Source organism: Gadus chalcogrammus, chromosome 9 (genome assembly GCF_026213295.1).
Source record: "Gadus chalcogrammus isolate NIFS_2021 chromosome 9, NIFS_Gcha_1.0, whole genome shotgun sequence".
NCBI lineage: Eukaryota > Metazoa > Chordata > Actinopteri > Gadiformes > Gadidae > Gadus > Gadus chalcogrammus.
In genome coordinates this window covers 374,386-386,738 of record NC_079420.1, presented here as the reverse complement: position 1 = coordinate 386,738, position 12,353 = coordinate 374,386, and the positions used below count along the sequence as shown (strand labels likewise).

At 54.4% G+C, this 12,353-nt stretch overlaps 1 protein-coding gene across 1 annotated transcript in view; it reads right to left on the bottom strand.

The window, feature by feature from the left end:
• cttnbp2 (cortactin binding protein 2) overlaps positions 1–12,353 on the bottom strand; it is a 53,064-nt gene that overhangs the window by 15,996 nt on the left and 24,715 nt on the right. Inside the window, exons 4-9 of the mRNA XM_056598982.1 lie at positions 6,414–7,800; positions 4,030–4,413; positions 3,168–3,267; positions 2,334–2,484; positions 979–1,179; positions 114–231 (exon numbers count right to left, since the gene is read on the bottom strand). Of these exons, the coding sequence (XP_056454957.1) occupies positions 114–231; positions 979–1,179; positions 2,334–2,484; positions 3,168–3,267; positions 4,030–4,413; positions 6,414–7,800 (2,341 nt within the window). The remainder of the gene's footprint in view (positions 1–113; positions 232–978; positions 1,180–2,333; positions 2,485–3,167; positions 3,268–4,029; positions 4,414–6,413; positions 7,801–12,353) is intronic.

Below are 12,353 nucleotides of genomic sequence, written 5' to 3'. Positions count from 1 at the left end.
ACTCCTGACTGAACAGCTAAAACAAGAATTATCTAAATGCTACGTTATAGATCCTCACATGAAACTCTCAAACCCAAAGCCCCCCCAATGTGGGGGGGGGGGGGGTCACTCACAGAGGTTCTCCAGCAGGTCTTTGCAGTCGTCTGTGGCGACGTCGTGGATGGTCCGGTTACACTCGTCTCTCCTCTCAATGTCCTGCTCAGTGTAGCTACACAGGACCTCCAGACACTCCTACACACACACACACACACACACACACACACACACACACACACACACACACACACACACACACACACACACACACACACACACACACACACACACACACACACACACACACACACACACACACACACACACACAGCTGATTCAAGGTAGTATTTATTCAGGGCCATTACCTGGAAACTAGTTAAACCGATCAGTTCATGTAGTAACCAATCAGAAAACGGAGAAACCAATCACAACATGCAGTAACCAATCAGATCATGTGGTAACCAATCCGAACATGTAGTAAGTTACCAATCAGAACATGTAGTAACCAATCAGAAGATGCAGTAACCAATAAGAAGATGCAGTAACCAATCAGAAGATGCAGTAACCAATCAGAAGATGCAGTAACCAATCAGAAGATGCAGTAACCAATCAGAAGATGTAGCAACCAATCAGAAGATGCAGTAACCAATCAGAAGATGCAGTAACCAATCAGAAGATGTAGTAACCAATCAGAGCAGGTAGTAACCAATCAGAAGATGCAGTAACCAATCAGAAGATGCAGTAACCAATCAGAAGATGCAGTAACCAATCAGAGCAGGTAGTAACCAATCAGAAGATGCAGTAACCAATCAGAAGATCCAGTAACCAATCAGAAGATGTCGTAACCAATCAGAGCAGGTAGTAACCAATCAGAAGATGCCAATCCGAGGCTGCGTTACCCCCCAGTGTTTGAGGGCGGTGACGTGACGGCGGGCCCCTCACCTTGAGGCCCCTGGAGGCCGCGGTGTGCGCCGCAGTCCAGCCGTCCGTGTTCGCCCAGTTCAGGAGATCAGCGGGGAGCGCCAGAATGCAGGGGTCGAAGGTCACGGCCGCGGGCTCGCCGGGCAGCGGACGGCAGAGCAGGAGGCGCAGGGTCGGCACGTGGCCGGAGCGCACGGCGGCGTGGAGCACGGTGCAGCCGTCCTACACACACACACACACACACACACACACACACACACACACACACACACACACACACACACACACACACACACACACACACACACACACACACACACACACACACACACACACACACACACACACACACACACACACAGCTAAATATAGGGCTCCCCACCATGGCAACCAGACCGTTATGGTAACCATAGAATTACAGCAGGACTACATGTTAGTGAGCTGATGCCATCCTAAGAGCCCCAAAGACAAACATCACATCTGCCATCCTTTAGTAATCCAAAAATGGTGTATCGTGTATATAGTTTTGAGTTAGAACAACTCAAGTTGTGTTATGATATGTACTGTTTGAAAATGTCTGGTAGAAGGGCTGATGACATTACCTCCCTGAAACAAAGGTCCAGTCTTTTAATTAGAGGAACTCGGGTATCTGTGACTTCTGCATTACAAAATTAGACTTCTGTAATACGCACCAGAAGTGACATAAGTAACATGTCTTTAAAAACATTTATGAACGAGATCGATCCCCTAGCCTGCCTATTGCCTGAGCTGAGGCCGCTGTCGTTGTCTTCATCACCAGAGGCGTGATCAACGGGCCGAGGTCAACTCTGTACGCTGCTCGCCGTCGCTCCCCTGTCGTCATCGTGTTGAACCAGCCAATAGCGCGCCAGGGGGAACAGCCAGCTTGGTGATTGGCTCCCCCAAAAACGTATCGGAAGCAGAAAGAAATGTATTGCTCTTCTCCAGACCCGTTCTGCCGGCGATCTCAACGCACCGGCAGAACGGGCGGGGGTCTCCCGGTCTAGGGGTCCCCTACATGGCTCTCATTCCTTGGGGGGTCTCCCGGTCTAGGGGTCCCCTACATGGCTCTCATTGGTTGTAGGGGGGCTCCCGGTCTAGGGGTCCCCTATATGGCTCTCATTGGTTGTGGGGGGGGGGGGGGGGGCCCAGTATAGGGGTCCCCTACAACGCTCTCCTTCCTTGGTACTCCTCTGGTTGTGGGGGGGCTCCCGGTCTCGGGGTCCCCTACATGGCTCTCCTTCCTTGGTACTCCCCTGGCTGTGGGGGGGCCCCCGGTCTAGGGGTCCCCTACAACGCTCTCCTTCCTTGGTACTCCCCTGGCTGTGGGGGGGCACATTGTTCACCCTAACACTTACGGTGGTGGTCTGGGACCGGTCCGCCCCGTGGCCCAGCAGGACCCTGACACAGTCGGGGCAGCCGGCGTGGCTGGCCAGGTGGAGGGGGGTGTGGCCCCCGGGGCCCTCGGGGTCCACTGGGGCCCCGGCATCAAGCAGAGCCTCTACACAGCTACGGGAAGAGAGGGGGGAGGGTCAGGGAACAGACCAACAACAAGGGACCCCCACCGCCTTAGACCTGCCCTTCATAGTGAGGGGTCACACCGATAGCTTGACCTCTGCTATTAGATTATTACATGTCTTTGACACGTTATAAAGATCAATAATGATAATACTGTGATGTTTTGTGGGGCGTTTATGTAAGAACATCCCAGGACAGCTGCAGAAAGGGAGTCCATTCTGGTGACCAACATGACTAGCAGGCGCACAGAGTTAGACGCTTCTTATTTTAGCTCAGGGAAATCACCCCAATACAGTCGACACTTTCATAACAGCAGCCATTACAATCCTGCAAGTGTGGCAAGGAGACAGAAACCATGATACACATGGGGACTGCTTAGTGAAATAGAATGTGGCTGTTATATGATCACATGGCTAGAATTAATATCAAGTATTACATTCATAAGTAGATGGCTATATTTAATATAAATGAAGTATTCAATTCCAAAGTAGATGCATACATAGAATATAATCATAAAATGTAGCATCCATAGCAAGCCGACCATAATCATACGATATGTACCACATTTGTATTCCTGGAGATGACAGCTTTCTCTCTCTGTGTGTGCGTGCGTGCGTGCATGCGTGCGTGCGTGTGTGTGCACGCGCGCGCGCACGTGCGTGTGTCCAGCTCACCTGCGATGGCCGTGTGCGGCGGCGAGGTGAAGAGGTGTGAATCCATTTTCATCTGTGAAGTCAGCAGACGCTCCCGAGAGCAGGAGCAGCTGTACACACTCTGAGAGGGACGGAGACAGAGAGACAGACAGAGAGACAGACAGAGAGACAGACAGAGAGACAGACAGACAGAGAGACAGACAGAGAGACAGACAGAGACACAGACAGAGAGACAGACAGAGAGACAGAGACACAGACAGAGAGACAGACAGAGAGACAGAGACACAGACAGAGAGACAGAGACACAGACAGAGAGACAGAGAGACAGACAGAGAGACAGAGACACAGACAGAGAGACAGACAGAGAGACAGAGACACAGACAGAGAGACAGACAGAGAGACAGAGACACAGACAGAGAGACAGAGACACAGACAGAGAGACAGAGACACAGACAGAGAGACAGAGACACAGACAGAGAGACAGAGACACAGACAGAGAGACAGACAGAGAGACAGAGACACAGACAGAGAGACAGACAGAGAGACAGAGACACAGACAGAGAGACAGACAGAGAGACAGAGACACAGACAGAGAGACAGAGACACAGACAGAGAGACAGAGACACAGACAGAGAGACAGAGACACAGACAGAGAGACAGAGACACAGACAGAGAGACAGACAGAGAGACAGAGACACAGACAGAGAGACAGACAGAGAGACAGAGACACAGACAGAGAGACAGACAGAGAGACAGAGACACAGACAGAGAGACAGAGACACAGACAGAGACCGAGACAGAGACAGAATGAGTACGATGAATACGTGTAGACCCGTGTGTTTTTAAGCAGGAGGAGCAGCGGTTCAGACCAGCCAGCCGGTACCTGGGTGTCCGTTGAGGGCGGCAGCAGCGAGGGCCGAGTCCTGCAGCGGTGGGGGGGGGCGTCGGGCCGCACGGTCCGGCTCCGAGCCCGGGGGGCGGGGCTCGGGCTCCGGGGGGCGGGGCTCGGGCTCCGGGGAGGAGGGGGCGGGGTCATGGTCGTCGGGGTGGGCGGGGTCGTAGGGGGCGTCGGGGTGGGGGTCGTGTATGTCGGGGGGGTCGCGTCGGGGGGTCTCGGTCGGGTCGGGGGGGTTAAGCAGCATTGACAATAAAGTGACGTTTCCCTGGGAAGCAGCTTGGAGTAGGAGGGCGGGGCTCCGGCTGTCCAGGTCAGCAGGGCCGCCGCCGGGAGGCCGCCGCCGGCAGGACGCTACGGAGGGACGCCAGCCTGAGGGGGCGGGAGGGGGGGGTTAGACGAGGAGGAGGAGGAGGAGGAGGAGGAGGAGGAGGAGGAGGAGGAGCTCTCTAGAAATGCCGTTTGATCTGAGGTGGCGGAGGAGAGGGAGAGAGAGAGAGAGAGCGGGCGGGCGAGGAGGACAGGTGAGCGAACACAAATACCTGAGGTCCACACACGCGTCCGTACGGATCAATCATTTGACCGTTCGATACATTTGATTTGGTGATTGATCGGTAAACATAATGGGCACATTATAAGGGACAATTTTGGTATAAATATTGAGTTCTATTTTCTTAGATTGTATCATTGGCAGCAAATTGGGGTAGATAAATTTTGACAAGAGAATGGCGTCATTTGGTTTGAAAGCGAGATGTACGTTCATAATAAGCTTTGACACTTTATACAGTCCTTAGGATCAACACATCATCCATGCGATAATACAATCCATTTCCAGCGTGTGCAATGAAATGGCAAATGAAACACACAAAACAGTTAAAAAAAAGCACAAAAATGCAAGCCTTAAAGTAAGCTTTAGCCTAGATAGAGCTAGTTCTGGTTCTCAGTTCTAATCTCTCCAAGCTAACGGCTAGTGGGATCATTAGTGAAAGAAAACAGTTTTGTAAAACAAATGCAGTCATTCGATTAGATCAGTGAAGCCTCTATTAGTTTGTTAATTGTAAATGAGCTGTTGTAAAAGTGTGTCGAAAGAAAAGGTTCTTAGGAGTGGACAGGCATTCGGATTAGCCAGGATACACCAAGCAGCCATGACGGGTACCGTCTTTAACAACATCATCTCAATTAACAAAAACTAACGGTCAACATTGAGACGGACAGCACATCCCAACACAGCGCACACCACAAGATCCAAGTGTGACCGTTGGGCTTCTACAACACCACAACCACGAGCCAAACGGGTCTGGGGGGGTCGGGAGTGAGGGCTGAATGGAAGAGGGAGAGGAAGGGTGCAGGAAGTCAGAGAGGGGGGGGGCGCAGCATGCTATTGAACGGTGTGAATGGAGAGGGGAAGAGAGAGCCTCTGGCATCAGCTTCAGAAGGTAGGGGGGACTGCCAGTGGAAGGTGGGGGGGTGGAAGAGAAGGGGAGAATCTGGAGGGCTTCCAGGGAGCGAGGAGGTGATCCATATATCAACATGTGCAGGTGCATGTTGATATATGGATGCTGAGATGGCTAAGCTGACAGCGGCGCCAAGAGAGACGGGATGGGCCGCCGGCACGGGGCAGAGAGAGAGAGACACAGAGAGAGAGAGAGAGAGAGAGAGAGAGAGAGAGAGAGAGAGAGAGAGAGAGAGAGAGAGAGAGAGAGAGAGAGACAGAGAGACAGAGAGACAGAGAGAGAGAGAGAGAGAGATCTCGTCTCCGGAGGTCATTGGAGGCCGTGTGAGTGAGAGACACAGTAACGATCTGGGTTCTATCCTGCTCTACATTCCAGCGCTGGGACAAGATTACCATGCGGTGTTAACACCTTGCCGCAAAAAACATCCAATGGCTACCCGATGCTAGGCTACCCGATGCTAGGCTACCCGATGCTAGGCTACCCGATAGTAGGCTACCCGAAGCTAGGCTACCCGAAGCTAGGCTACCCGAAGCTAGGCTACCCGATGCTAGGCTACCCGATTCTAGGCTACCCGATGCTAGGCTACCTAATGCTATGCTACACCGGGGCTAGGTTACCCGATGCTAGGCTACCCGATGCTAGGCTAGCCGGTGCTAGGCTAGCCGGTGCTAGGCTAGCCGGTGCTAGGCTACCCGGTGCTAGGCTACCCGGTGCTAGGCTAGCCGGTGCTAGGCTACCCGGTGCTAGGCTACCCGGTGCTAGGCTAGCCGGTGCTAGGCTACCCGGTGCTAGGCTAGGCTACCCGGTGCTAGGCTAGGCTACCCGGTGCTAGGCCACAAAGAAAGAATCGGCTGAGGGGAGGAGGGGAGGGGAGGGAGAAGGAGAGGGAGCGGGAGAGGGAGCGCGGAGCCCCCTTACCTGATGCTGGTGCCAGGGGGCAGTCTGCTGGGGCTGTGGGGCTACAGGAGCATGGAGCACTACTGGAGGGTGAGGCGGATGAGGAGGGGGGGGGTATGGAGGGACTACTGACAGCGGTGGCAGCGGGGGGGCAGATGATGGGGGGGGGACACTCTACACATGCTGATGCCGGCTGCTGCCGCCGGGGCCCGCCTCCCGCGGCCGGGGGCGGGGGGGCACCCACCTGAGAGGCCGGCAGGGCGGGGACCAGGTCCATGGCGGGCTTTGGAGGCAGCTGGGGCGTGGCTGGCTTTAGCCCCGCCCCGGGCGAGCGGCCGCTGTCCCCCGCCGCTTTGATGGGCGGGTGGGGCGGGGAGGGGGTCTGGGACAGGCCGGGCTTTTTGGGCGGGATGGGGGGCGGGTTCCCGCGGTCGATGCGCGCCACGGTGGGCGACTTGAGGCCGATGGGGTGGCCCAGGCGGCCGGGGAACGGACCCCCCTCCGAGGCCGAGTGCGGCAGGCCGGCCCGCCCGGCGCCCCCCGCTGGCGGGCTGGTGAAGCGCGAGAGGACCTGCGTGACGGTGTGGCGCGCCTGCTGCTTGGCCACCAGGTGGTCCCGGTTGGTGGGCGAGAGGTCCCGGGACGGCGGGCTCTGGGAGGCGCTCCCGTTTTGGTCCTGTTCCTGGAACTTGTAGCGAGCGGCCTGCACGCGGGGGCTCACGCCGGAGGGTGCGCCGTGGGGGGGCGCGCCCTCCGCGCCGTTCTCCGTCTGGGCCAGCCCCCCCGAACTGCTGTGCACCATCCCCCGCCCCCCCGACCGGGGCAGGCTGAGGCCCGCGTAGCCCGCGCCGGGTTTGACCGGGATGCTGAGGGGGGTCTTCTTGGGACCCTCCGGCTCGGCGGGGGGTGGGTCCGTCTGGCAGGACGCAGTCCGCGAGCTTATGGGCTCCGTGGCCACGCCCACAGAGCAGAGCGGCATGGGGGGAAACGTAGCGGCGGGCTCTGGCTCCGCCGCCGCCGCCTGTGGCGGAGTCCTGAGCTGCTCCAGCTGCCGGCGGAGGCTCAGGCACTCCGTCTCCTCACGGCCCAGCCGGGCGCGGAGCTGCTCCCGCTCCGTGTCCAGCTCCGACAGCTGCTTCTCCATCTTGGCCTCCATCTGCTGGCCGCTCTGCCGTGCGGCCGCCAGCTCCTCCCCCAGCCGTGCCGAGGCCCCGCCCTCCTCGTCCAGGCGCGCCTGCAGCTCGTCGAAGCGCTGCGACTCCTCCACCACGCGCGTGGCCAGCTGCTTGCACTCGCGCACCAGCATCATGACGATGTGCTTGTTCTTCTCCCGCTCGTCCTTCAGCTGCGCCGTCAGCTTGCGGTGGTCCAGCTCCAGGCTCTGGAGCTGCTGCTTCTCCATCTCCAGCTGGCAGGAGGGGGGGCACGGGTCAGACAGGGCTGGGCGTGAAAGACGCGGCACGCGCACGCACGCACGCACCAAAGATTTGTGTCTTCCTCATTAAATTGCTTGAGAATCTGACACACACACACACACACACACACACACACACACACACACACACACACACACACACACACACACACACACACACACACACACACACACACACACACACACACACACACACACACACATTCTTGTTTTAATTTGAGTTGCTTTAACGGCTAAACAATCTGATCCTCTGAGAAATATACAAAGAGAACGTCTGTAAAAAAAAAAAAGAGATGTTCTCGGGCTTAACTGAGAAAAGAAGACAGCATTCCTTGTCAGTTGGGTCCCAGAGGGCTGTGACTGATGCTACATGTCTGTATTGTGTTTAAAGCAGAGGGGACATTCTGTAACCTTTATTGGATTGTAAATGTGGTTCATTGCATGTTTCCCATTAACTGCTCTGAGATATTCCACCCAGTTGAGATTTGGACATTTCCGAATAACAAATCATCATTCTTCCTCAGCCTTTGTACTAATTAAAAATGATTTTCATGAGATTATAAGAATAGATTGCTGCAATGGCAGAGTTCGGGTTGTTACAGGGATTGGGAACCTGCGGCCGTCGATTCACAGGGCTTGCGGTCTTTATGCGGTTGAATTTCATTGACTCATCGTTGCTCCAGTGTCTAAATCTGGAGCACTGAGACTATTGTTAGCTCGGCATGGCTAAAACACTCTGATAACGAGGCCTAAATCTGGGCCTGGGTTTTCAACAGAGCTGACCTATATCCTGATCACAGGCGCTAAATAAGAAACACTTTTGGGGACAACTGAGCTACATGGGAGACGTTTCTGGTCCGGCGACTGGCAAGTCTCTCCAAACATCAGCCCCTTGCTAGCCTGCCAGGTGGACAGTAAGCAGCAGAGACTCGACTTGCTTAGAAGCTGGGTCCAAAGCTAGCAGATAACTGGCTGTGAATAAGAGCCTTCTCAGCCAGGGTATAACACAAAGCGGAGGGGGGTTCGCTGTCATAGAGGAGCTGCTGAATCGAGTCAGGGATGACTGATGACCAACCCAGAAAGGCCCGGGACAGGGGGACACACGGACACAGAGGGACACGGGGACAGAGACAGACAGAGGGACAGGGAGAGAGACAGACAGAGGGACACGGGGACAGAGACAAACAGAGGGACAGGGAGAGAGACAGACAGAGGGACAGGGAGAGAGACAGACAGAGGGACAGGGAGAGAGACAGACAGAGGGACAGGGAGAGAGACAGACAGAGGGACAGGGAGAGAGACAGACAGAGGGACAGGGAGAGAGACAGACAGAGGGACAGGGGGACACATGGACACAGAGGGACAGGGAGAGAGACAGACAGAGGGACAGGGAGAGAGACAGACAGAGGGACAGGGAGAGAGACAGACAGAGGGACAGGGAGAGAGACAGACAGAGGGACAGGGAGAGAGACAGACAGAGGGACAGGGAGAGAGACAGACAGAGGGACAGGGGGACACATGGACACAGAGGGACAGGGAGAGAGACAGACAGAGGGACAGGGAGAGAGACAGACAGAGGGACAGGGAGAGAGACAGACAGAGGGACAGGGAGAGAGACAGACAGAGGGACAGGGGGACACAGGGACAGGGAGAGAGACAGACAGGGTGAGAGACAGAGGCATGAGCCTCTTCTGTCAGCACAGTGTCTTACTGCTCCACCAGGACCACCACCATGACCACCACCAGGACCACCACCATGACCACCACCATGACCACCACCAGGACTACCACCAGGACTACCACCATGACCACCACCATGACCACCACCAGGACCACCACCAGGACTACCACCATGACCACCACCAGGACCACCACCACCAGGACCACCACCATGACCACCACCATGACCACCACCAGGACCACCACCATGACCACCACCATGACCACCACCAGGACCACCACCAGGACTACCACCAGGACTACCACCAGGACCACCACCAGGACCACCACCAGGACCACCACCAGGACTACCACCAGGACCACCACCAGGACTACCACCAGGACCACCACCAGGACCACCACCAGGACCACCACCAGGACTACCACCGGGGGGACTTTAGGTTCCCTGGGGGGGCGGGGATGAGCTCGACAATGACTCGACAATGACTCAACCGTTAGGGTTAGGGTACCCTAACCCTAATGCACCTGGTCGAGTAGATATAGGGTTAGGGTTAGGCTACCCCAACCCTAATGCACCTGGTGGAGTAGATATAGGGTTAGGGTTAGGCTACCCCAACCCTAATGCACCTGGTGGAGTAGATATAGGGTTAGGGTTAGGCTACCCCAACCCTAATGCACCTGGTGGAGTAGATACAGGGTTAGGCTACCCCAACCCTAATGCACCTGGTGGAGTAGATATAGAGTTAGGGTTAGGCTACCCCAACCCTAATACACCTGGTGGAGTAGATACAGGGTTAGGGTTAGGCTACCCCAACCCTAATGCACCTGGTGGAGTAGATACAGGGTTAGGCTACCCCAACCCTAATGCACCTGGTGGAGTAGATATAGGGTTAGGGTTAGGCTACCCCAACCCTAATGCACCTGGTGGAGTAGATACAGGGTTAGGGTTAGGCTACCCCAACCCTAATGCACCTGGTGGAGTAGATATATGGTTAGGGTTAGGCTACCCCAACCCTAATACACCTGGTGGAGTAGATATAGGGTTAGGGTTAGGGTTAGGCTACCCCAACCCGAATGCACCTGGTGGAGTAGATACAGGGTTAGGGTTAGGGTAACCTAACCCTAATGCACCTGGTGGAGTAGATACAGGGTTAGGGTTAGGGTAACCTAACCCTAATACTCCTGGTGGAGTAGATACAGGGTTAGGGTTAGGGTTAGGCCTCTTTTTAACATCCCTTCCCCTGTAATGAGACTATGGAACAGGGAAACATCCGTCAGGTCTCCCAGGCCTCCAACAGGGGGCGCCAGCCGGGCTCAAAAACCCTTACTGTGCGGTCACAGCAAAACATTCATGTGCAACAAAAGCAGCCGTTCATATTCAACGAGAGCGAGTGATGGCTGACAGAGAGCGGTGGTCACCATAGAAGCAGGACCGATGTCTGCTTCCAGCGCGACAAGGAGAATTTATCAACTTTTAAAACACAAATTAGCGGTGTCTGGGGCTGAGGCAGACACCAACAGCAGAGCTGGATTGTATTTTCTCCAACGCTTGTTTCTAGCGAACATGAAGGTGAAGCTATATGTTGTGGTCCCTGGTTTCCCAGAGCTGTAATCAGTGGGTCGGTCCAATGGGACACAAACCTGATCTTCCTTTCTGTTGCGGTACTGAGAGCAAGAGAGAACGAGGTCAAATCCCTTGGATGTGGAAACATATTAGAGCCAACGATATGAAACAATTATTAGATTAGATTCAACTTTGGTTCTAAATAGGTTGCCATGGTAACAAGAGGCGAAATTAAATAGTTTGAAAACATTGTTTGTTTGCTACATAGTAAACAAGGGAATCGTGTGAAATTGTTTATTTGATCGTGTTTTCTGTGCTGCCAAGAGCTCCATTACAAACTGGATATTGGGGACAACCCAATATCCAGAGCTATCTCTGAATCACACACACACACACACACACACACACACACACACACACACACACACACACACACACACACACACACACACACACACACACACACACACACACACACACACACACACACACACACACACTGAGGATTGACACTGTGATACTTGGTTGTATCAAACTGGACTAGGATGAACCGGTTAATCGAGCTGGTGTTCCAGAACAGAGGTTCTCAACACCTATGTTGGTGGACTACGAGAGACATCAACGGTCAACATTCAGCAGATATCTTAAATAATACTAATTGTGTGTTAAAGGTTGTATCAGCGATGTTGGTGACGTCTCTTCTGTTGGTATTGAAGCGAGATCCCAAACAAACAGAGCCCGCTCGCCCCTCCCTTCCGTGTTTCGTGGATCCAGTAAGAACGATCATGAACGCAGCGCAAAACCCAACAACACCCACCGCTTGTTGGTGATTGGTTGGAATACTATTTATTTAGGTTTGGAGTTGTTGGTAGTACCATTTGTTTTTGGGTACGACCTCGGAGCGCAGGCTGACTACAGAGACTCATTTTTTGACGGCCTGCTTACGGGGCGGGCAGCTAGCGGATCGGGACGAACGATCAGATGAATGTCTCATTTATGTTTTGGCCTAGCATCGCTGATACAACCTTTATCAAGGAGAAGAAAGTTGACACAATTGTCACATTTGAAAGGAAGCCTTGACCGTCTGCAATGGAAATCATGGATTTTGGCGTGGCAATTTACGTTGGCCTTCGTACTTATCCAGCGCCTTTATCCACACACACACACACACACACACACACACACACACACACACACACACACACACACACACACACACACACACACACACACACACACACACACACACACACACACACACACACACACACACACACACACA